The 26,634-nt window shown below is 42.3% G+C and overlaps 1 protein-coding gene across 2 annotated transcripts in view; it reads left to right on the top strand.

Annotated features, from left to right (window-relative positions):
• CCDC15 (coiled-coil domain containing 15) overlaps window positions 1–26,634 on the top strand; it is a 30,656-nt gene that overhangs the window by 425 nt on the left and 3,597 nt on the right. For both annotated transcript variants that reach the window (XM_069947191.1, XM_069947190.1), the window contains exons 2-7: window positions 3,010–3,159; window positions 3,969–4,184; window positions 8,929–9,039; window positions 11,069–11,227; window positions 19,224–19,343; window positions 25,089–25,192. In XM_069947191.1, coding sequence (XP_069803292.1) covers window positions 3,010–3,159; window positions 3,969–4,184; window positions 8,929–9,039; window positions 11,069–11,227; window positions 19,224–19,343; window positions 25,089–25,192 — 860 coding nt within the window. The remainder of the gene's footprint in view (window positions 1–3,009; window positions 3,160–3,968; window positions 4,185–8,928; window positions 9,040–11,068; window positions 11,228–19,223; window positions 19,344–25,088; window positions 25,193–26,634) is intronic.

Raw genomic sequence — 26,634 nt, 5'->3', positions numbered from 1 at the left:
GGACCCATCATACAGCACCTCCATACTGCTGATCACACGACCTCCTACCTCTGTACACAGAGGGATATGGGAACCATCATACAGCACCTCCATACTGCTGATCACATGACCTCCTCCTCCTGTATACAGAGGGATATGGGGCCCATCATACAGCACCTCCATACTGCTGATCACATGACCTCCTCCTCCTGTATACAGAGGGATATGGGGCTCATCATCATACAGCACCTCCATACTGCTAATCACATGACCTCCTCCTCCTCCTGTATACAGAGGGATATGGGGCCCATCATACAGCACCTCCATACTGCTGATCACATGACTGACCTCCTCCTCCTGTATACAGAGGGATATGGGGCCCATCATACAGCACCTCCATACTGCTGATCACATGACTGACCATCTCCTCCTGTATACAGAGGGATATGGGACCCATCATACAGCACATCCATACTGCTGATCACATGACCTCCTCCTCCTGTATACAGAGGGATATGGGGCCCATCATACAGAACCTCCATACTGCTGATCACATGACCTCCTCCTCCTCCTGTACACAGAGGGATATGGGGCTCATCATACAGCACCTCCATACTGCTGATCACATGACCTCCTCCTGTACAGAGAGGGATATGGTGCCCATCATACAGCACCTCCATACTGCTGATCACATGACCTCCTCCTCCTGTATACAGAGGGATATGGTGCCCATCATACAGCACCTCCATACTGCTGATCACATGACCTCCTCCTCCTTTCCACAGAGGGATATGAGGCTCATCATACAGCCACAATGATGTTGCAGTGATATAGGGTTCACTCATGGGTGCGTAGATTAACTGGGGTGCGTGGCCAGGAGAGGGGCGCAACTAGTCATTGTGGCGGTGAGTCGCCTGTACCTAGTCACGGCTCTATGCCTGTTAGTCCGTTCTGCAAGGTACCTTCACACGTAATGGATCCACAGCGGGTTTCTCGCTGCGAAATTTGCAGCGAGATCTGCTGCAGATCACTGTCCTGTACACTCTATGGGCAGACAAACTCGCAGCGGGGTGGATATCCATCCCGCTGCTAGTTTGTGTGCCCATAGAGTGAATAGGGCAGGGATCCGTAGCGGATCTCGCTGCAGAACCGTTACATGTTAAGGCACCTTAAGAGGTCTCTCTGCCTGTCAATCATTCCAGCAGATCACACTGACAGTCCGAGAGCTATGACTAGTCACTGGCCGCTCCCCGCCCAGATGACTAGTTACTGCCCCTCTCCCGGCCTTGCATACTGGAATAAAACTCCTTTTTGCCTCCATGTAAAGCTACTGCTGCAGATGAAGCCGGTAGCCTCAGGGAGCTGCACAGTAGATCTATTCTGTGCTGCTGGGAACCATATCCTCACCTCACCCTCCAGTCTGGGCTGGTTAACCCCCTTAGATGCATTGGTCATCGGTCCCCTGTTGCCGCCTCCTACATGTGATGACAGGGTACTGATGGTATTCAATGCAGACAAGGGCCTATCAAAGGCCCTTTTCCGTCACCTGTACACTAAAATTAGACCCTGCCTCCATTTTAGGCCACACATATTCATACATAGCTTATTTGCTGTGGATTTTCTGCATAGCATTTTTGTTCAGAAAAAAACATGGCCACCATTCCAGTTTGGGTGGGGTTTTGCAACTCTGTTACATTGAAGTGAATGGAGCTATAAGGGGAAAAATCTAACCTGCTGATAGCCCTCTAAAGTGCCCAGGACGCTGAGGAGAAAGGAATGTGCCTTACTATCCTTCTCAGTGGCAGTCCTGTGCTTCACTTTCTGTATAAAATGGTGATGTCACGACCCGACTCCCAGAGCTGTGCGGGCTGTGGCTGCTGGAGAGGATGATGGCAGAGGGATGCTCAGTGTCCCTCCAGTGCCCTGTGCCCCTCAGTGTCCCCCTGCCATCATCCTCGCCACAGCCCGCACAGCTCTGGGAGTCTGGTCGTGACATCACCATGATATCCAGAAAGTGATATCACCATGTTATCCAGGAAGTGACATCACCATGTTATCCAGGAAGTGAAGCCTTGATGCAGTAGTAGGTGCAGGGGAAAAAAAGCACTTTATAAGCATTTCCCATAATAAGTGTATACTGGTGATTTGGATACCTTTTGGGGGGGCAATACAATACTTTAATAAAAATGTATTTCTCCTACAACAATAACAGTGGTGACGTTTAATTCTCATTGGAGCCTGTCAGTAATTTTGATGACGAGATAATGTTTTATGGTGTGAGGTTTACTACTTAGTGCCGTAACGTTTCACTCTCTGTCATGCTGGATACTCGGCTGCATCCATGTTCATAGAAGTGTTGGAAGACATTTGCCTAACTGTTAATATGTATAGAGCAAATATATTGGGCATAACTGCCTATATGGGGGCAATGTTACTGTGTGAGGCGCCTGCAAGGAGATAAATGTTTTTTTTCTTTTTTTATTTAGCAGAAAAAAATAAAAAAATTGAGAATTGTCCATAATGTAAAAAAAAAGAAAATTAAGATTTTATTTTTTGCCCATATCGCCCAGCCCTAGTGCTATATGAGTCAAGGAATTACTGATAAGCTGTCCTGAGGTTAGGCCATTGATTTTGTATGGCTGGATAACACCTGTATGTAGTACTACATGCAGCCACTAGATGGCAGGAGATATTTTCCTGTTTTGCTGGTTTTACATCTTTGTGTATTGAAACAATGATACCTACTGTGTCCTTGTGGGTTTGTGATTTGCAGAACAGTTATGGTATCCAGTTACAGGGACAGATGGACTATAATAAATGTTTAGTATTAGACTATGGGCATAGTTTAGAATCTAATGTAAAGATAAAATAGTAATGTTACCCATAATTTCCTGGATGACTTTTTTTTTTTTTTTTTTTTTTTTTTTTTTTAAAGCCTTATTAAAAAGAAAAGCATAGATATGATTGTTATGGACTTAACTATTATGATTCTCTTTGAACCGCCTGACTCCATGTTCTCTCTTGTTACAGGTACCAGCTGAGCAAATTGAAGAACAGTGGAATCAGCTTCAAAGGGAGAAAGAGCAGAGACTTATTCACTTCCAAGGGGAGGTGAAGCGAAGGGTTAATCAGCATGCCAAACAGAGCAAGAGGCATCAGCTCCAGAAGTCCTATGATGCGGTAATAGTCCTACGTCACCTCATTGGGTTCACTGCCTCCCTCACCCTGCCCTCCTTGCATTGTATCTTATGTGTCTGTGCGAATGGGCATCAGTAATCATCTGCTAGATAATAGAATGAGCTTATAGCATATCCCCGATGCCAGGGATAAGTGGTTGGTATGTAACTAGTGGGGGTGTAACCAATGATACCCCCACTGATCACAAGGACCAAGGTGCCTTTTCCTAGAGTGAATGGAGGCTTAGTTGAGCATGCATTGCAGCCTTCCTATTTACTTGTTAGGGGACTGCCAAAGCTGCCTATGGCAAATGATTGAAGCAGCAGCCAAATATCCACACTGCCACTACATTCACTTGAAGCATTCTCCCCATTAGTGGGGGTGCCAGCTCATGGACCTCCACTAATCAAAATATAGATCAAGAGGGGGTGTAATATAATGTAAGGCAGCTTTTTGGTCTTGTATTGGTTGAAAAAAAAAAGCCAAAGCAGGAAGTCCCGGCCAGTACAGATTGTCACTGCTCAATCTGCCTGTCAGTCACATGACTGCCTTCTCTGAGCACACAGATGACGGGACTTCCTGTGTTTAATCTTGTTTTGTATTACAGGACTTCCTGCGCTTTGTATTACTAAGGTCACAAATACTTCTAACGAAGTGGTGAGACAGTATTTACATTCCATACAGGGTACACCCTGAATGTTTGCCTATCCTGTTTGCTAGCAGTGATCAGAGTTGCTGTTATCTGCATCACAATCATCTCATTTTATACATAGTTTAATTAACCATGTTCCAACCTTCTTCCTGTCTTCTAGGTCACAAGAGAGGGGATTATCGTCAAACAGTCCTCAGATGCTGCCATGCACTTTACACCAAAGAGAAACACCTGCACTTACCGCAATACACAAGTTGCCATCTGCAGCCCTTGCAAACGCTGGGTGTCGGCACAGAAGATTAGTGATGACTCTGAGGAGGATCTAGAGGAAAAAGATGAAAATGGAAATAAAATATTCTCCCAGCATGCAAAAGCGGTGAGTATTGTCTCTAATGATGGTGCTCTGTTAGCGGTGAGTGAGCAGCTCCTGTGGTGTGTCTATGTACTCTGCTGTATCTTGCCTGATTAATGCAAGGTACAGTGTATCCCTTCTCCCTCCCTGTACACTCACTGCTAGACCTTTTGTGAACAAGTTTCAGTGGTGTGTCAAAGTGAACTTCACTTTCCTATCTGACAAATTTATTATCATCTAGCCTTAGGATTATAGGTGATCCAACCGCCAAGGGCCCTCCATGATCTCAACAACCTAGACTGCATTTCCACCACTCCATTCTTTATGGTAGTTGCCAAAAAAAGGCTAAGGCTATGTTTACACTATGTAAGTTCCATAGTTATCATAGTCGTTGCCTTCTGAGCAATCCCGGATGGAGTGTATACACATAGTATATGATCCGGCCGGGATCACTAGCAGAGCCGCAAGTAACTGACATGTAATTTTTCTGCAACCGCTATTCATTGAATAGCGTCCGCAGAAAACCCTGTCAGTGCACACAATGGAGCGAGAGGCTCCGGCCGTACCCTCCATTGTGTGCAGTGGGGAGTCCTTATGCGGGTGCGCATGGATGCGCCCGCATCAGAACTCAGCGGTGCTAAAGATCATCCGGCTGGTACTGCAGTACCAGCCGGGATGATCTTTTCTGTGACCGGCTGTTCCGTGATACACCGGTTCACGGAACGGCCAGTCTCATACAGCGTCTGAACATGGCCTAACGCTGTATTCTCCTGTTTACACAGCTCCCACACAGAGGAAAGTGCCACATGTGCGACCCACTATTCCATTCTAACAGGAGACTGGGGTGTCCGTTCTGAACCCCAACCATCAGACAAGTCAAAAGTTATTCATCAAAGCAGACCTCACTGTTAACACCCGCTGCGAACTGGAGATACAACCCAGGGGGGAATGCAGCAGCAAGTCATTCCCTAGCTGTCAATCAAATTCAACTGTGTCACTTAACTATAGCAAATAAAGTGAAAGGGTCAGATCTTCGGTCGGTTGGGGTGTTGAGTGCACTGCCCTGTTCTCTCCCTGGCTGTATGTCAGCATCGTAGCAGGTCTCAGCAGTAAGACCCTCTGCAATCTCCAAGTTTTGACTGTTTTATCTAATTTAAAATGACAGTAACACTTTAGGGTTAAAGTGTCTTTGCTCTTTAATAGTTATTATATCTGGGCATTTAATACTAAGCTTCTCATCGTTTACTGCTGTATAAACACTTAGGTAGAGATTTATCAAACTAATGTAAAGTATAATTGTCTTAGTTACCCCTAGCAACCAGTCTTCCGATTCCACTTTTCATTCCACATTTTCTCTAAAAAAATGAAAGGTTGAATCTGATTGGTTGCTAGGGGAAACTAAGACAATTCTACTTTACATTAGTTTGATAAATCTCTCCTTTACATTAACACATAATACTCCAAATCCAGAGTGTGACAGCTATACATCTAATACAGAGAAGCTGGTCCTTCATAAGCAGAATCAGAGATGGCCCTGAGCTGTGGTTGGTTTGAAGATCTTATATGTCTGATATTATGATTTTTACGAACTACACAGGGTCACTGCTTAGGCTGGGTTCACACTTCGTTTTTGCAGTCTATTTTATGCAAACAAATTGGATGCATTTGTGTGCATCAGTTTTGGTCCATTTTCCATTGACTTTTTCGTTATTTAAAAAAAAAATAATAAATTTAATAATAGAAGTCAATAGAAAAATGGATGCACACAAATTCATCCGTTTTTGCATAAAACTGATGAATAAGATTGATTGCAAGAACACAGTATGAACCCACCCTGACAGGTAAAGAAACAAAAAGTTATATCTCATCACAATCTCATAACTTTGCCATCTGTGCTGTAAAGTTGTCAAATAAACGTTCCCAGATTTTGGTCATGGCTGAAATTGCTGATACATTTAGGAAAAGGTTAGACATCTTCTGTGAGGGAAACCACATGCACTTTTACAGCATAAACCTATTTTCACACACAAATATTTTTTGCAACCACGGCTGTCATTCGTATAATAAGGGACATCATTATGACAGTGTGTGAAGGTGGCCTAAATCTGTTATGACCTCTACACTGACTCATTGTAATACGCCCTCAGCTGGCTAAGCTTCATTACATCAGGATGTCATTCTAGCCTCTCGACGTTGTAGAATGTCTCCAGTCACTGACCATGAGCAGAGATCTCGAAAATGGTAAAGAATTGGTGCATAAATAATTTTGGGGTGCCTGTACAGTGTTGTCATATGTCAAAATACAAGTGCAATAACTTATCCGATCGTCTTTACTACAAATACATGCTATGAATACCCCAGCAACTGTCTTGTTTTCCCATAGCATTCATATCCTAAGAAGCTCTTGTAAAGAGAAAGCTGAGCTGTGATTGGTTGCTGTGGGAAAACCTGACAGGTTTGGTTTCAGGATGATTGATAAATCTGGGCCAGTGTATTTTTCCATTCTGCAAAGTAGGACACTGTACGATAGAAGCCCTGCTCATAGCCTTAGAACAAGGTGGATCTTCTGGTTTTAGGATGATCACTTATCACTAAATCACTGAACAATACTGCTCGTATATCTTCACTTTTTATCATAAAGTTGTGTTAAAGCATTGTAAGTGCACGTGCAGTCTGATTTATACAATCTATTATTACTGATCTATTGTCTGTTGTGTATACTAGTATTAATGGAATGTGTTTGTTCTGTAAACTTCACGTTAAAGATCAGGCCAGAGACTTGGCTGGCTCTACACACAACACCCATGTTCCTACGTTTCTCTATGACCCTTTCTGTTGTGATATACCATTGGGTTTGCCAACTGGGCCACATGGTCTTGTACCATAAGTAGGCCTGGATGGTGAAATCCAACCAGACAAGATATTTCAGGTGATACTTTATTAGTCACCATTCTCTTGTGTGTAATATTTATTTTTTGGCGTTACTCTCAGGACAGCAGAGAGTTTAGAATTCCTGATAGTAGCAGAACAAGCACAGACTACTGGCATGCAGAAAGCCAATGGAATCTGTCGTCTGTTTCGTGCTGGTTCACACTACGTTTTTGCAATCTGTTTTTCTTATCCACATACATTTGAGGCATCTGTTTTGATCTCTTTTTCAATTGACTTCCATTAAAAATCAAAACTGATCAGTTTTTTTTTTTTTTTACACATACATGGTCAACCTCATTTTTGTGTCCGTTTTAAAAAAATGGATCCATTTTTTTCTATAATGGAAGTCAATGGAAAAACTGATCAAAACAGATGAACCCAAATGCATTTTTTTTTCCATCCGTTCATCTGTTTTTTTGCAAAAAAACCCCACAAAAAAACAGATTGCAAAAACGTAGTGTAAACCCGGGTCCGAGCAGCTTTTTTTAAACTGTGATTCCTCTGAAATACCAGCGTGTCATAGCGCTCCAGGACCCTGCTGCTTGCATCTATTTCATGTTGCTGTGATTTGGCCAGAATGAAACGGATGACAAGGTCTCTTTTAATAGGATACTCTGGTAACTTTATATAATAATAATAATAATTTTTAAATTTATTATTATTTGTTTTATTTTATATTTTTTCTTTACACATTCAGTAAAAGCAGTAAGGTGCGGGCACACAGCCTCTCTTCTGCCACCAATAGCTGTGTTGGGCAGATCAGAGTTCTTGTCCAGCCACATTTACATATTGCTGGTGCTGCTGCAGGCAGACAGACAGCTTCCCCAAGTCTTATGTCTATTTTGTTGCTAATATCAGGGGAGGCTCAGTATGTGTAAATGGGAGGGTATTAGGGCTTTTTTTTTTTTTTTTAGTCCTGCAGTTTCCCACGCAGCCATTGGTGACAACAGAGGGGGCCATGTCACCCCTTAGTGCTGCCAATTATGTATTATTTTTTTATTATTTTATGTAGTATTTTTTTCCCCTGCGGAATAGCCCTTTAAAGGGCCCGTGTTCAGTGGGAGCAGCTGGCTGTATACTGTTTCTAGGGATGTCCCAGTTCTTCCCAACTACATTAGCAAATATAGGTGGGGGGAAAAAGGGTCAGGCATGAATGTTGAAATAACACCCTATGCATTGTAGCTACAGGGCGTAAGCTGCTTTTAGAGCACTCTGCTGAAGCTGTATGGAGTTATTGCTAGATCAAAACTTATCACCTACTCACAGGATAAGTGATTAGTGTCTGATCAGTGGGGGTTCAACTGTGGGGACCCTCCAATAACAAGAATAAAGGCCCCCTGTTCTCTAAGTGAATGGAATAACAGTGCATATGCTTGACTGCTGCTCCAGTGCTTGCTATGGGACTGTAGAAGATGGCCAAGTGCCATACTATCTTTAGTAGTCTCATAGCAAGTGAATAGGGTGGCAGTATGCATGCATGGCCACTGCTTGACTCTCTTAAAAGACATGTAACTCCCATTTTGACATATTCTGTCTACAGGTGAGACGCTATAATCTAAGGATAATCCTTTTTAGACTTGCCAAGCTCCTCTAAATACACTAAATATAGTGGCCATTTCTCTGTCTGTTAACAGCCTGAGTAATCTGAGAACGGTTGCTAGAGCCATGCTGCCTGGCGGCCTCATTGATTCCTAGTAGTAACCAGACCGACAAACATGACTCTGCTAACAACAATGCTGACATCTTGTGGTGCAATAGTAGTCAGATTTTTGCAGGTGTCAAGTATTGACTTGTATGTATGATCCATATTCTCCTAACATCTTCTCTGTTTTGACAGCTGAAGACTACCATGCGTCAGGTACGTGGCAGGCTGGCAGCTCTGAAGACGGTGGAGGCCGAGGAGTTAACTCTACCCGGTGGCATCTGGAAGGTTTCCCCCACCAGAGACGTGAGTCTGCATTTTTCATTTATGGCCATTCACTTTATATCATTCCAAAGGGCAGCGGTATTACAGACCGCAACCTGCTACTTGTATATATCAGAGCTGCGAGGAGGGTGGAAGACCTAAACCCAAACTGATCATTGATGCCTCGGCATCCGGGTCGTAAAGCTTTATTCTTCTAATTGTATCTTGCAAAACCAGTGCTGGCTTTTTAGCCTGCAATATAAAAACTTCAGGGATTTGGGTCTCGTATAAGATAAGAGATGAGCTTCATTGCCTAAGGTGAGCCGGGTGCCTCATATTTGCAAAGTTTATTCTCTCTGAAAAGAGTCTTGGATGACCTGGTTAAGAGAGTTTTATATTTAAAGGGAACCAGTCAGCAAATTTGCACTGATTGGGCTCGCAGAGCGGCTGCACAGACCTCACAGCCGGGTATCCTATTGTGTCAGGGGTTCTGGGTTCTGTAGGTTTCATGTTTTCATGTCCGAGGAAGGGGGAGAGCCGTAAACTAGTCATCTGGGCTGTGTCTATTCACGGCTCTCGGTCCTGTCCGTGCTAATTGACAGGCAAGGAGGCCTGTTAGCAGAATCCCCGACACCATAGGAGACCCGTCGGTGAGATGTGTGCAGCCGTTCTGGGAGCCCATGTGCTGACTGGTTCCCTTTTAAGGGCCCTATTACACAGCGCAATAATTTGCCGAATCAGGCCGTTTCGGCAGATTACCACTCCATGTAATAAAGACATCACTAGAAATCATTGGCCACTGGGCACACAACGCTCTGTGTAATGGCAATGCATGGCCAGCCGCTGACGAATCTGTAAAGAAAATAAACTGTATACATTACCTCTCCATGCTCCCCAGTGTCTTCCTGGCTTCTCTGGGAAGAACCTGCTGATAGTGCCACTTTAGGGTAAATTCACATGGGTGGATCCGCCGGGAGTTTTACGCACGAAATCCGCAGCTAATCTGCAATACACATATTAATAATAATAATAATAATACGTGTTTTGCGGATTAACTGCGGATTTCGTGCGTGAGACTCCCGACTAGATTTTCTAAACACACACTGACTTTGCCTTATGATGTCTCATTGCGTTATTAAGTGAATTCCCTTTCACTTCCCTGGTGTCTGCAGACTGTAGGGACTGTATCGGCACCTTTGACCAATTTGGTGGTGATTTATGTAGATTATGCTACTTTCACACCGTGTTTTGCAGTGTCCTTTGGAGCATAAGATACCCAGAAATCAATGTCCATTAAAATCTGCTTTATTTTATAATCGCTGGATAAGAACAGTAGGGGTTAAAAATAGATTTGCACTTAAAGCAAATGGTAGTCATACAACAAATATATAGAAATATATTAATAACCATACATGGGTATTACAGAAAGCACGTCTTATCTTAATTACACTAGATAGAGCAAAAAAAACTGTGTGGAGAAACAACAACTTTAGACCCGAACTGTAGGGCAAATGGCAGTATGTGTAGGAAGTACAGACCACAGGGGGCTGAAACCAGAATTGAGGACATCCTGGACATGACATGAGGTCAACTGAGGAAGATTTCCCAGCATATACTGAACCATGGGCAGCATGAAACATGGACAGAGCAGGAGCACAACATATAATTTACTCTGAAATACTTGGGGGTTTATTAAAACTATGATTTTTCTGAAGTGCCTGAAACGTGTAACTAGTCTGTTTTCATGCTGTCTGTAGTTCGGGCAGCATGAACCTACAGACAGATTCTGTTAAGGAATTTTGATTACGTTATTTCCTATCAACAGGATTAGAGATAACCAGCTGGTTGTTGGGGGGGGGGGGCATGACCACTGGAATCCCCACCAGCTCGTAGACCAGAGGTCAGATGTTTTTTGAGCAGATGGTGTGATTTCCTCACCCTGTAGATGGGGGAATAACTTTTGATAATGAAAATACCCTAATAATGATATTGTCTAGTAGGAATGTTAGTAGCTGAATAATCTGAGCTGTACAGGAATATTAGTGTTAATTTGTTACTTGCATTTTCACAGAATCCGGTGTCCCGGAGGTCGCCAGTGTTGCACAGCATGGATGCCGAAGAGGACGAGATACCTCTGCGGGGACATCATGACCTCCCTTTGGAACTGCTTTCTCTGAAATCGCAGGGACAGCTTATTGAGAAAGGGAACACCGTGCCATCTGGAAAACATGTGAGTCCAGGGTCTGCGAACATCAGGAAGGCATCCTGCTACCATGGTTTGCCCTGGAGATTATATGTGACCCACTGTCTGCATAGAAAATAGTGATGTTGAAAAGTTTTTATTGTAACAGTGGTCCTTTTAACTTACAATGGCATCAAGTCACAAAGTTTCAACCTGATCCAGAAAGAGCCATTGTATGTCGAGCCTCATCTCAAGTTACAGCGCTACAGACAGCATCTAAGGAATATGCGAATAGCTAGATCGACCAATATAAGTGGCTATTTTACTAAAGTGCATTCAGTGATTGGCTGTCTAGTATCTCCTCTCTACAGTATAGTGTGATACTAAGGAAAAAAGGTAACTAATCCTCTAGAGTACTTGCTTAAATGAATATAGTTTTAATTGACACCATAACAATATATATATATATATATATATATATATATATATATATATATATATATATAGAAATAATATAAGTAATATAAGTAATATGTCTCAAAAACAATAAACAATATAATTATCAATTTGATCGAGCTGCAAAAAGCATATGGTTAAGAGCATAGAGTTTTAAAAAGTTCATACGATGTTAAAACCGCTTCGTGCGCACCTGAATTGAACCCAAACAGTAAACGTACATTCACACAGTGCATTAGTGTTGTTCCACAGTATCTGCTTGGAATGATATATCACTGGTAGGATTTGGAGGTATCGATAGCTCCTAAAAAAGTGCAAATTTGCAAAAAAGAGTTGGCGTAGTACGCCTCTCACCAGATCGCTGTTGTATCAGCCGTATCTTGAGTCGTATGTAACTTATGGTGCGCCGGAGGATCCTCCGCTCTGCAGTGATGGCCGCTGCCGTAGATGAATCAGAGTAAGTCCGTGTCGGCTTCAGTTGTGTGGCTGCCGGTTTGGCGTGCAGCGTCTTCACTCCTGCTGGCCACTATAGATTACACTGGGATATGCAGAGTAGCGCTACCAGGTTTGTTGTTGCGTGGGAATCGGCCTGTCAATCATTCATGCCGTTCTCGTGGTTAGTGTTTGTCAACCTTGCAATATCAATTCTCAATGCAATGAGTTGACTGTAGTGATGTGTAGATTTTCTAAACGCGTTTCAAGGCAAAACCAGGGCCTCTTCCTCAGTAGCTGGCACGTGTAGTGCAACGTTGTTCTTTTATCATGTTTCAAAAGATTAGGGTTGGGCTTAGTAGGTTCTTCCAAAAATACGGAGTGACCCGTTTGGATTTTTGTGTCCATTTTTATCATTCAAAGCCCATATATCATAAATGATTCAATGTCGGATATATGTCTCCAAAACCAATATAGTGTATCTTGTTATCATGTATATAGTTCATATGGTTGCAGTATATGTTACTTAGATATATAATTCTATAAAAATGCGTTGCTAGCTGTTTCAGAAAAAACGCAGTGTCAAGTTGCTGTAATGTGAACTGATGTTTATAACGATATTTAAACAATACTATTATATTCTCATAAATGAACAAAAAGGGTATCTATGATGACATGAACTCAATGATTGTTTGTATATAGAATCGACATTGTGTAACAGAACAATAAATCTTTGTATATTTGTATATAAAAAACCACATAGATTATTATAGTAAATGAAATACAAATAGTATAGGTATATAAATTCATTCAAAAGAGTAAATTCTCTGATTAATAAATTATGAATAATGAATTATAGTTTGTGAATTTCATGAATTTCACAACCCATGTGTTTTCTTCACCAACATCTATAGTACATATTTAAAAATACATTTCCAAAAATATATAATCAAAGAGGTGAAGGTGTGGGTCGCAGGGATCATAGTCACGCTGGTAAACAGCCTGCTGGCTATGTCCATGCGAACCACACACTTCCCCCATTATAAGAAGCCAAAAATTTCCAATTCTGAGTTTAGTCTTTTTGGTTGAAGGGACTCAAATTCATATATTTTGCGTGATTCTGCCCTAGACATTTGGGCAATCAAGTCCCCCCCTCTCCAATTTTGTTTCGCACTCAATAGTGCTGTATATGTCAGTTGTTTTGGATCCCCAGAGTGACATTCTACAAAGTGTGCTGATAATGGGTGAGTCATATTTTGTTTACGGATGTTATACAGATGTTCTGCTATTCTGATTTTCATTTGACGTTTGGTCCTACCTATATATTGCTTCTTACAACTACACTCTATTAGGTAGATGACTCCCTTTGTTGCACATGTAAGGAATTCAGTGATTTCCCATTTGAATTCATTAACTGTGGACGAGACAGTAGTGGTTTTGCCTCTTGATGCAGTAGTCTTACAGTTACTGCATGTTCCACACTTGTGGAATCCATTTACAGTCAGCCAGTTAGTAGTAGGCCTATCCCGCTGGGGGTTCTTGATGGTGGGAGCTATCTGGATCCCAAGGTTGGGTGCTCTAGTGTAAATAATGGGAGGTTTGGGGGGTAGTAGATGTCCTATAATTTTATCCTTTTGAATCAGATGCCAATTTTTCTGGAATATGGTTTAAATTTTTTTATAATCTTTATTAAAGGGGATGATTATTTTCGATGTATTGTCAGCTATATTGGTTTTCTTCTTGGAGGGTTGGAAAAATTTTTCTCTATTGGATTGTCTGACTATATCCAATGAGTTAGTCAATATTTCTGCTGGGTAATTTTTCTCCAGAAATGTATTTGTCAAAGATTGGGCTTCTATTTCGAATTGGTTGGTGTGAGTACAATTTCTTTTTAAACGACGATATTGGCTCGTAGGATTATTAAGCAGCCATCTTGGAAGATGGCAGCTTGAGAAGAGAATAAAACTGTTTTTCAATGTTGGTTTGTGATAGGTACTACATACTAATGTAGAGGAATTTACTGTAATGAGTAAATCTAAAAATTCTATTTGGCTATGGCTTATAGATGGAGTGAGTGTGATGTTGTATGAATTTATATTGAGTTGTGAAATGAAGGCTTCGAGGTCGGCCACTGGTCCACGCCAAATAAGTATGATGTCATCAATATATCTTCGCCAGAGCACCAGGCTCGCACCCAGCTGGGGGATGATGGTAGACTCCTCCCACATAGCCATGAAGAGATTGGCATAGCTGGGTGGAAACCTGGTGCCCATGGCGGTACCGGTGGTCTGTAGATAGTGGTCTCCCTCAAAGTAGAAATAATTGTGTGTTAATATAAACTGGATGGCCTGTAATATAAATTCAACCTGTTCTGGTACAATCTCACCTTTAGTTAGGAAGAATTTGACTGCTTCTAGCCCTATATCATGTTTTATTATCGTATATAGAGAGCTCACATCCAGTGTTGCAAGTATAAAATCCGATTCCCAAGCTATAGTTTCTAGTTCTTGTATAATTTGGGTTGTGTCTTTTAAATAGCTAGTGGTTTTTTGAACAAAGGGCTGCAAAGTCTATATATTGTGATAGGTTGGCAGTTAGAGACCCTATCCCTGAAATTATGGGACGTCCGGGGGGGTTTTCACTGTCTTTGTGTAATTTCGGAAGGCAGTAGAAGACAGGTAACCTGTCTTGTGTATTCATGATAAATTCAAATTCTTTAGATGTTAAAATATCATTCTCTAGAGCTGACTCACATATTTGTTTCAATGCCTTACTAAAGGATTGGATTGGGTCCTTAGGGAGACGTTGATATGTGTTTTGGTCAGATAATTGTCTTCTACATTCTTGAAGATACTTTTCAGTGTCCTGAATGACGACTGCCCCGCCTTTATCGGCGGCTCGTATCGTAATTTGTGAAATTGCTTGTAATTCTTTGATGGCTCTAATTTCATTCCTGTTCAAGTTATGTGATTTTTTTTTTTTTTTGGTTAATTTGTGTTTTTCTCAGGTCTGCCTCCACTGCCTTTTTGAATGCTGAAATGTCAGTACCTACTTCATGTCTTGGAAAAAATTTTGATTTTGGTGCACATGTAGTATGAATGTATTAGTCAGTTTTGATAGGTTGTTTAATAATAGGATTTTTAATGTAATATTTAGTGAGGCACAACTTTCGTATGTACTTCTCTAATCCTATATAAGTGTCAAATTTATTCAAGGATTGACTGGGGGCAAACTTGAGACCTTTATTCAATAATGTACTTTGGACTGGGGTTAAGACTACAGAACTGATGTTCACCACGGAGTCTTTATTGATTAATCTGTTTTCCCCATTTTCTGTGGTGGTTGATTTTGATTGTCTCCCCCTTCTGCATCCCCTCCGAATCCTCTTTTTCGTTTTGGTGTGTGTGTTAGTGGTATATTGTCCCTCTGATTCCTTCTCACTATGTTTTCTACTTGTGGTTGGCTCTGTGGTGTTGCTGGTGTTGGAAGTAAGGGTGTTTTGTGATTGTATGAGTTCTGATGATTCTTGTATTGGTAAGATTGTTGTTGCTGATATGTTTGATAATGTTTCCGTGGTTGGTAACGATGAAATCGTGGTATTTGATGATGAGATCTCATTGGGTATTGATGTGTACGTGAATCTAAAAAATCACTATTGTCTGAAAAGGTGAGTGGCTGAAATCTATTATGTGTAATGACATTATATTGTGTTTTTTTTATATACAAATATACAAAGATTTATTGTTCTGTTACACAATGTTGATTCTATATACAAACAATCATTGAGTACATGTCATCATAGATACCCTTTTTGTTCATTTATGAGAATATAATAGTATTGTTTAAATATCGTTATAAACATCAGTTCACATTACAGCAACTTGACACTGCGTTTTTTCTGAAACAGCAACGCATTTTTATAGAATTATATATCTAAGTAACATATACTGCAACCATATGAACTATATACATGATAACAAGATACACTATATTGGTTTTGGAGACATATATCCGACATTAAATCATCTATGATATATGGGCTTTGAATGATACAGATGGACACAAAAATCCAAACGGGTCACTCCGTATTTTTGGAAGAACCTACTAAGCCCAACCCTAATCTTTTGAAACATGATAAAAGAACAACGTTGCACTACACATGCCAGCTACTGAGGAAGAGGCCCTGGTTTTGCCTTGAAACGCGTTTAGCAAATCTACACATCACTACAGTCAACTCATTGCATTGAGAATTGATATTGCAAGGTTGACAAACACTAACCACGAGAACGGCATGAATGATTGACAGGCCGATTCCCGCGCAACAACGAACCTGGTAGCGCTACTCTGCATATCCCAGTGTAATCTATAGTGGCCAGCAGGAGTGAAGACGCTGCACGCCAAACCGGCAGCCACACAACTGAAGCCGACACGGACTTACTCTGATTCATCTACGGCAGCGGCCATCACTGCAGAGCGGAGGATCCTCCGGCGCACCACAAGTTACATACGACTCAAGATACGGCTGATACAACAGCGATCTGGTGAGAGGCGTACTACGCCAACTCTTTATTGCAAATTTGCACTTTTTTTAGGAGCTATCGATACCTCCAAATCTTACCAGTGATATATCATTCCAAGCAGATACTGTGGAACAACAGTAATGCACTGTGTGAATGTAAGTTTACTGTTTGGGTTCAATTCAGGTGCACACGAAGCGGTTTTAACATCGTATGAACTTTTTAAACTTTAAACTCTATGCTCTTAACCATATGCTTTTGCAGCTCGATCAAATTGATAATTACATTGTTTATTGTTTTTGAGACATATTACTTATATTATTTCTATATATATATTGTTATGGTGTCAATTAAAACTATATTCATTTAAGCAAGTACTCTAGAGGATTAGTTACCTTTTTTCCTTTTCTAGTACTAATTTTCAATCCTTTGGTACAGGATTTACTATTGACCTCGAGTCCATTGTAATTTAGAGAGCTCCACCATCCTCCATTTTTATAGTGTGATACTACATGTCCTGTACTGCTGTGTGTCTAGTATCTCCTCTCTACAGTATAGTGTGATACTACAAATCTTGTAATGCTGTCTGTGTCTAGTATCTCCTCTACACTATAGTGTGATACTACATGTCCTGTACTGCTGTGTGTGTCTGGTATCTCCTCTCTACAGTATAGTGTGATACTACATGTCCTGTACTGCTGTGTGTCTAGTATCTCCTCTACAGTATAGTGTGATACTACATGTCCTGTACTGCTGTACTGCTGTGTGTGTCTAGTATCTCCTCTACAGTACAGTGTGATACAACGTGTCCTGTACTGCTGTGTGTGTGTGTGTGTGTCTAGTATCTCCTCTCTACAGTATACTGTGATACTACATGTCCTGTACTGCTCTATACCTGTGTCAGGATCAGCTGCCCCCTGGGGCACCAGTTAAAGGTGGCTTTTATTTTTCTGGGACTCTGTATGTTTTATTAGGCTGGGTTCAGACACTAACTGATGTAAATGGATGCTTGTAGGATTTTTTTATTTTTTTTTTTATCTGTTGAGATCCTGCAAAATAAGTGGAACCTGTGATGTAGCTCGTCCAATGGAGACCTAAGGGAGGTTTATTTTTTATTTATTTTTATGGTCTTTATTACTACAGCCATAAAAGGTAATCTCACTTTTCTTGAATGTAATCTGGCCATATAAAAGGAATATTATGTTATGTCATTTGACATTAACATGTCAAATTTTGAAAGACTTGCCAGCAAAGGCCGTATCTGCATAAAACACATAGAAGATGCCCTTTTAAAATTGCCAAAAAACGCTCTAACACATTAAAAAATCTTGGAAATGTAAAGCTTGTTTGCAAATGCAAACAAAATAGGTCTCAAAATACACTGTGAGAACATAGCCTTAGGGCTCTATTGCACCAAACGATTATCGGCCGCACTTGACTGATTACTGACCTTTCCGTTTGGTGTAGTAGGTCATGTTTAAAAGCAACAACCAGACTATTTCGCTTGAGCATGGTCTTTCAACACGTTCTATTGAAACCGCAGCGGCTGTCTGCTGCCTGTCGCTCCCTGTGTAATAGGAGCGACAGCAGCAGACCACCACTCTCTTCAATGGGCAGCCTGGACTCCAGACAGCCCCTCCCGCAGCTCCCCATGCCTAATGCTGCCTTTACACAGAGCGATAATTCGCCCAATCGATCGTTTAATGATTTTGAAGCAACAATTTGGTTTTTATAACGATCAGCATTTAGACGAATAAATCATTAGAAAATTCGTAAGAAAAATCGTTATTGGGAACGTTTTTAAGATCGCTTAAGCCCATCTTTCACATAGGGTGAATTTTTGAAAGACTGTTTACATGAAGCGATCTGTGAATTTTCAACGAACGATGAATGACTATTTGAGAACATGTTAAAAGATCAAAATGAACGAATTCTCGCGCGTCGCTTGATCGTTTGCTGTATTTACATGGAAGGATTATCGCTCAAATGCGATTGTTATTGCAAAAATTCGAGCGATAACCGTTCCGTGTAAACGCAGCATAAGGGCCCTATTACACGGGACGTTTATCGTGTGAAAAATCATTATATTGTTCAAAGTTAAACGATAATCGTTCTGTGGAATTGCAGGCAACGATCGAAAAATCGTTCGGATGTCCTTTATCGTTTATTTAGATCTGAACCTAAAATTATCGTTAGTCGTTCGCTGTAATTTCACATTCGTTCGCTCAAGTTCCGCATTTGTTCATTAACCTTTCAGTGTAATTGCACATTGTCCATTGTTTTGCTGGGATCAGAAGGAGTAAACTATCATAGTAATGATTGTAACGAACGACCATGGATCTGTGTATTATGGTGAACGATTTCAGGTTAACGATTTGCGATTGTTTATCGTTAATCATTAAAAATCGCTCCGTGTAATAGGACCCTAACAGCCATCTGGAAATGAGAAGCATATGGGCGCTTAACTGACAGGTCGGCGCCTGCTTCCTCCTCAATATCGGGCTGTGTAATACAGCCAAAACAGCACAAAACAGGTATGCACTTTTTTAGTGACACATATTACATCTATGTGAAACTGGCCTATTCCTTGCACGTTTTCAATGCTGGAGTTAACGTTCACTGACCATTTTTTGTTTCAGGTGTGTAATCGCCTAATGAAGGAGTCGTACCCTGCAGGGCCGGCGCCAGCCTATAACACAGATTACCGTGCAGCTCTTGTACTTCGCCCAGGTGTTGATGAAGAAGAGGAGCGAAAACAAGTGGGTGAAGGATCTAATGGGACATTAATTGTTTATTTTTTTGCAATAATTTGTGATGACTTTGTGACTTTACAGCGGGGGTTGAGCCTTGGCTGAGTGTCAAGTCCCATGTTCATCTAAGGTCTGTGATTAATGTCTTGTTTAACCCCCTAGGTTTAGGATGGAGGAAGTAGCTGAAGGTGTTTAGTTCCCTTTTACACCCTTCTCAGCTACTTAGTTTCATATACAGAGAAAAATTTGATGTATTCATCTGAAATGTGTGCAGTAATTCTGGAAAGGATATAAAAAGATGGAGATTCTGGGGTTCAGACATCTCCTCCAGTGTATACTTGTATACAAAGGAAGAGACTCGTATATAACAAAGGATTGTAGGTAAAACCTCTCTTTCACAGCAATACTGCAGTCCTGCATACCTGGAATCATCATTTCAATGATTTTTTTTTTTTTTTTTATATCCCTTGAAGGTCTTTTCACTCTTGCCCATATACATTAATTCAGATATGGTTATGCCCTCTGATCTGGGGGGGGGGTCAGACATGTCACCACAAAAAATCGACAGCCGCAAATCTGCACCACAAGTCAGACTGATTTTTCCTCTCAGAATTTGGGGAAAAAATATAGAATGTGGTTTCTAAAAGAAACAAAAAAAATGTTTTGCTCCATCTTGCAATGTTACCTGTTGTTATGCCAGTAAACACAATGAAACATTCTATTGAGCCAAATATATGGGAGTCTCTGGGTAGAAAGGAGATAATTCTGTTTTTGATGCAATCCTCCTCCTTTTTTATTATGGGCTATTAGCATTTCACAAGCCTTGGCCAATAGTAGCAGCGCTTCTTGTTCCCAGATTATGCCTTGGCGCTGTACCCAGGCGGGTGAGAATATTTGACCCTTTTCCCATTAATCTCTATTGCTGGCAGGGTTAATTTGTGCCCCGCATGTTAGTCACCCAGTGTCCCTGCAGCGATAAGAGCCGTAAAGATAAGAAAGGTGTGTGATTATCCTGGCACCGTCTATACTCGGCGCTAATAATACAGATGACTTCCTGATGTTATCCGGTGATGGCAGCCAGCAGATCGCCCTTTACCAGCGAAAAGAAAAGGTTTCTAGAGGTTATAGCAGATCTATTGGTAGAGAATCATTGCTTCTTCTATCTGTCATTGACTACTAGATTGGGCTTGCACAGTTGTCATGCTGCTAGACTTCTCCTTGTATCTGCTTAAAGTTTTTTTTGAATGGCAAAGCAGTTTGGTGAGGGGAGATCCCCTGTGTCTGTAGTGGCCAGTCCCTGCAGAAAAGAACTTCCGGATTCCTAGAAATGGCCACTTAGCCAATTGTTCAATGAGGCTGGTCACTGCTGCAGCCGGTGTTTGGCAGAGAGAGAATTCCCTGTGTTTTGAGACAAGGAAACACTGATCAAACGGGACCGGACAGTATTAGAACTTCAAAAATATTGTACTAAAGAACATCCCTTCCGCCTCTAAAGTAGAGGTGACTGGTAATAGACTTTTTTTTGTTTGTCATTTGAGCAGGTGTTATAATACCAGTAGATAGTTGTTCATTTTTCCATTCGTAATAGCAAATTTTTAAACGATAAGTGCTTCGTGTAATGGCCTCCTCCACACTACACCTCCAAGAGTTTTTAGCACATACAATTCCCATAGCATTATTATAGACCTGGTTCCTGCTTTGCGGGTATAGGAGCTTTTACTCTTCTATGAAGTTTTCTACATGATTTTGGAGGCGTCTGTAGGATTTTTTTTTCCAATTCATCCAGAATAGCATTTGTGAGGTCAGACTAGATGGCCTGGCTCACAATCATGTCAATCGGTCAGTCTTGTTCTTCGACACTAGACTCCCCCTCCATGCCTTTATGAACCTTGCTATGTGCAGCGGGACACAGTCACACTGGAACAGAAAATGGCCAAATCTAAACTGTCCCCAGAAAGCCGAGAGCCACAATTGTCCACAATATCTTGGAGCATTAAAGCGTACCGTTCACACAGAGCAAAAGCAGCTGAATTTCTGCACTGAATAGCGCTGATATTTCAGCCGTTAAAATAGGTGCAGAGCTAATTTCCATTGTGTTGAATGGAAATTCTGCTCTGCGGTTCACGGTGGAATTTCCTCGCTGACCGTTCCGCGGCTAATCGGCCAAATCTAGACTGTCCCCGGAAAGCCGAGAGCCACAATATCTTGGAGTAGACTTAGGGAGCCCATACGGAGCAGTTGGCAATAGCCAATACATCAGTAACCTAGGGTCACCCAGGAGATGTTTGGATGTGGAGCATGGCCGTGGGCACTAAACTGTACTTTAGTATTCTGCCTTTTATAACTTATGATGTGATATTGCTACAGATTTAATTCACGTGAAAACTTCAAAATCAGACTCTTTCTATATTCCTATACTAGAGGTATCTCTTTGATTCATATGCTATCCTTATACCATTATCTTCTCGGTACCATTCAAATTGGCACTGGACTTCAACGATGTCTATACGTCTCCACAACAAATAATTTTTTCATCCCTTTTTTTAAATATCATTCTACTTGATTCATTCCTCTCCCAGCCCTGTTAATATCTGACAAATAATTCTCGGTCATGTGATTCAGGCAATCTCTGTGCCCCATATGTGTATTTATACCCATTATATGGTAAATAGAAGCGTGACCTCTATAATTACATGGAGTGACTGGTGTGAAGTGCGGCCGGCTGTTTAGTAGCCTCGGGCTGTATCACTTCCTGATTGCTGTGTAATTATAGTGATCGGAGTGATAACATTTGTGGCGCACAGGGATTGTGAGAAAAGGCTGCTTGTGTATCTGGCGATGTCAGTCAGTTATAAACAATCGCCCGTGCAGGGACTGATGGTCATATGGCCGCTATCGGCCGTCATCTATACAAAGATACCAATGTTACACACACACATACACGCCAAAGCATACTTACATAGGTAAAGCCCATATGTGTTCAATAAACAGTGCAGAGTCTCTATCAATAGAATGGTCAGACATGATCCCTGCCACTTGTCACGCATCTGCAGAAGCTTTCTCTGGTTATAGCTGATTGACAACCAACCAAGTTCTGAAACCTTCTAATGGTTTTATAGTTTTTTTATTGGCTTCCTCTGAATACTCAGATTCCCCCACACTTGAAAACCTACTGTTTAAATTGATCCCTGTGTTATTGGGATTGGAAAACTAAATTTTAAAGCGGCCAGCCCATCAGCTGGCACAGGACGTCAAATTTGCCAAATTTTTAAAATGGCTGGACTTCTCCTTTTTAAAACAAAAAAGAAAATATTTATATATAATCTATATCGATGATTTCATCGGACCAATGATGCCCTCATAGGATCGATCATGTCATTGATGATGTTGGATCAGTGATGTCATAGGATCGATGATGTTGATATATATTTGTTAGTTAGATGATGTCACAACTTGTGGGGGGGGAGGCCTGTCCTGGTTGATAGACTGGCCCCACAGCCAATAAGTGACTGGAGCAGCATCCCGCCCCAGTTACTCACTGGCTGAGTGGCCAGTCCATCAGCCAGGTTTTGATGTGTCTGCTTCAGAGATCCTGGAGCCCGCTGGGGAGGGTGGTCCTGTCCCTCATCGTGGGCACGGGGATAGGTAAGTTTGTACTTGTAGTCAAAATCCCCCCTGACCCTGCTGGCTGCTGAATTTTCAAAATGGCCAGACTTCTCCTTTAACACTAATCCAAGGATAGGAAGAAAAAAAAGCCAGTTGCACTCACCAAAGTTGTCTTCTGCGGTTTATTTCACTTTAAAAAGAAAGCAAGGACATGGTGCGGACATGTGATGAGCAGGCGCTCAGTGAAAGGAGTGGTGACAGTCTGTTGTTTCACGGTCACGGCGCTTCTACGGACCTGAAAAAGGAGGTCCATAGAAGCGCCGTGAGCGTGAAACAGACTGTCACCACTCCTTTCACTGAGCGCCTGCTCATCACATGTCCGCACCATGTCCTTGCTTTTTTTTAAAGTGAAATAAACCGCAGAAGACAACTTTGGTGACTGTTTGCAACTGGCTTTTTTTCTTCCTATCCTTGGATTTGTGTTGCTGTACACAGTTAGCACCACCTGTTGTGGCCAAATCCTAACCGATATACACTGTTGGCTATACCCACACGTTATACCTATAGTGCCGCTAGCCCTCTCTATACATGTGCATTCTCCTTTAACACTACCTGGTTGGTGCCAGCATGGAGATCCCAGTGGCACGGTCCATTTTTCAAAAATGCTGCCTGGTTCCTGCAAGCTGCCCCGGTTTCTACATATGTGCCAGCCTGCTATTTGCACTGGAGGTGGGACTAGCACCCCCAGTGTACCAATATCCCCTCCCCTCCCCTCAGTGATGCCATATAATAGCACAGCTCCCAACTGTCCCGGATTCCGCGGGACAGTCCCGTTTTCGGGGTGCGGTCCCGGAACGGCACCAGTGTCCCTCATGTAGCCCCACCGAAAAAAACAATAAACCAGTAACTCACCTGTCCGCCGGTCCCAGCAGCTCCTCTCCCGGCGGGCAGCGGGGTATACAGACACTGACTGTGCCGGAAGTAATTCACATAGAGACTGCAGGTCACTTCCGGCACAGTCAGTGTCTGTATACCCCGCTGCCCGCCCCGGAGGATGACTGGAGTGCGCGCTCTGCCGGGAGAGGAGCTGCTGGGACCGGCGGACAGGTGGGTTACTGGTTTATTGTTTTTCTGGTCGGGCCACACAAATGGGAGGATTGGCTACTATGTGGGGCGCTATATGGGGGGATTGGCTACTATGTGGGGCGCTATATGGGGGGGATTGGCTACTATGTGGGGCACTATATGGGGGGATTAGCTACTATGTGGGGCACTCTATGGGGGATTGGCTACTATGTGGGGCACTCTATGGGGGATTGGCTACTATGTGGGGCACTCTATGGGGGATTGGCTACTATGTGGGGCACTCTATGGGGGATTGGCTACTATGTGGGGCATATATGGGGGCATTGGCTACTATGTGGGGCACTATATGGGGGCATTGGCTACTATGTGGGGCACTATATGGGGGCATTGGATACTATGTGGGGCACTGTGGGGGATTGGATACTATGTGTGGCACTATTGGGGGGATTGGATACTATATAGGGCATTTTTGGGGGGATTGGATACTGTATAGGGCATTATTCAGTCAGCAGCATGTGGTGACTGTAGGGGCGTGGCTATGGAGGGTTGCTATGGGGGCGTGGCTATGGAGGGTCTCTATGGGGGCGTGGCTATGGGGACCGCGGCACACATGTCCCTCTTTGCTCTTTGCAAAAGTTGGGAGGTATGATAGTATTATGTGTTAGTCATGTCCCAGCATAGTGCCAGGCCCTAGTGCACTTTCCTCAGCACTATGTCATGGCACAGCAGAGGGGAGGAGGTGCTGTCTCATAACAGGGTAGAGAAGTACGAGAGGAAGTGACTATGTATGTACTGCTGACTAACCAAAGATCCCCAGTATGCACCCGTACGTATACACCCTTTGCACAGCTGACATGCATGCACACTGTACTATGAGAAACCCCATCGGAAGTTGCTTGACTTACTTTAGAACAAAGAGATTGGGCATGATGAGATCGTAGACTTGGTCGAAATGGGTTTTGTGAACAAGAATTATCCCATTCGAGGAAAGTGAGCAGAAATTATGCCAAAGAGTGATTTTTGTTCAGTGTCATTTAACGCATGAATAATCTTCTTTCCTAGAGGCAAAACCAGTACCTCATGTACAGGAGACTTTTCATGGACATAGAGCGGGAGCAGGTGAAAGAAACTCAGAGGCAGAAGGAACATGAGAGGAAAATATCCAAGTAAGAAACATGACCAACACATAACAACCAATGACTGACGCGATAAAGGGTTTTCTGAGACTTATGGTACTTTTACACGGAGCGATAATTCGCCCGATTAATGATTTTAAATGAATCATGTTTTTTTAATAACGATCAGTGTTTAGACGGAACGATACATCGTACGGAAAAATCGTTTTGCGATGGGTGAAATCGTTGAAAGACTGTTTACACTGAACGATCTGCGAATTTTTTGCGAACGATCAACGATGATTTGAGAACATGTTAAAAGATCAAATGAACGATTTCTCGCTCGTCGCTTGATCATTCGCTGCGTTTACACGCACGATTATCGTTCGAATTCGATCGTTATCGTGCAAATTCGAACGATAAATCGTTCCGTGTAAAAGGACCATTAGACTTGTGATCCTTAAAGTGTCGCTGTCGTGTTTTTGGTTGTTGTTTTTTCCAGAAATCAATAGTACAGGCGATTTTAAGAAACATTGTAATTGGGTTTATTAGGCAAATATGCCATTATCTGCATTCAAAAAGATTTTCCCCAGGTCCCTCCCCCCCCCCCCTCCTCTCTCTCATCCACTACTCATTATCAGGAAATCTTGACTCTTTTACATCAATCGGGCCCTTTGTAATCTATAGAGAGTGGAAGGGGGAGGAGGGAAATTAGTCGCCAGCAGAGAACAAAGGATTACACAGTGGGAGCTGTGTGAAAACTGGTATTCAGAGGTCAGAGAGGTCAGTGCTGACTTCAGAGAAGATAGCCCGGTGATGTTGGTTCTGCACTCCTACAAGCACTGCAGCCTTTTTACTTCCTACCAAGCACAGCTGTACCTGTACCATTCAGTTTAGTGGTAATAAGCTTTGGTATTCAGTACAGCCTCTATCCAGTTTATTGAGCTAGGCTTGATAGGAAATCGTCTACAGGGATTGCACAAGTGCCGCAGCGCTGTCAGTCAGCTTATCTGCAGAGGCAGGCTCCCACCAATCGGATCTTGAAGGCCTTTCCTAAGGATTGGCTTCCTGATGTATGGAAGAGGCGTTAGAAGCATGGCGAGTGATTGACAGGCCACCTATCTGGGAATATGTATTACACCAGTTGTCTGATACTGGGGTCTCTATTACACTTGGCGGTCTGATACTGGAGTCTCTATTACACTTGGGATAAGATACTAAGATCTGTATTTGATTGGTATTTGTATTACACTGAGAATCCAATACTGAGTTCTCTAGTACACTGGGATTGTATCAGCGAGTTTATTACATTTGGCATCTGTTTTAGGGTCTGGGATCTGATTTTGGGGTCTGTATGAAGTTGAAGGTCCAAACCTAGGGTTTGTGTTACTTTGAGGGTCTGAAGCTGGCATCCATGTTGTTTTTGGTGGTCTGAATACAGCAGCACAAGCAGTATATATGGCCCTGGCAACAGCGTTAAGTCACAGAAGTTG

The sequence above is a fragment of the Dendropsophus ebraccatus genome, chromosome 12 (genome assembly GCF_027789765.1).
Source record: "Dendropsophus ebraccatus isolate aDenEbr1 chromosome 12, aDenEbr1.pat, whole genome shotgun sequence".
Lineage (NCBI taxonomy): Eukaryota > Metazoa > Chordata > Amphibia > Anura > Hylidae > Dendropsophus > Dendropsophus ebraccatus.
This window is presented reverse-complemented; position numbering and strand designations above follow the sequence as displayed.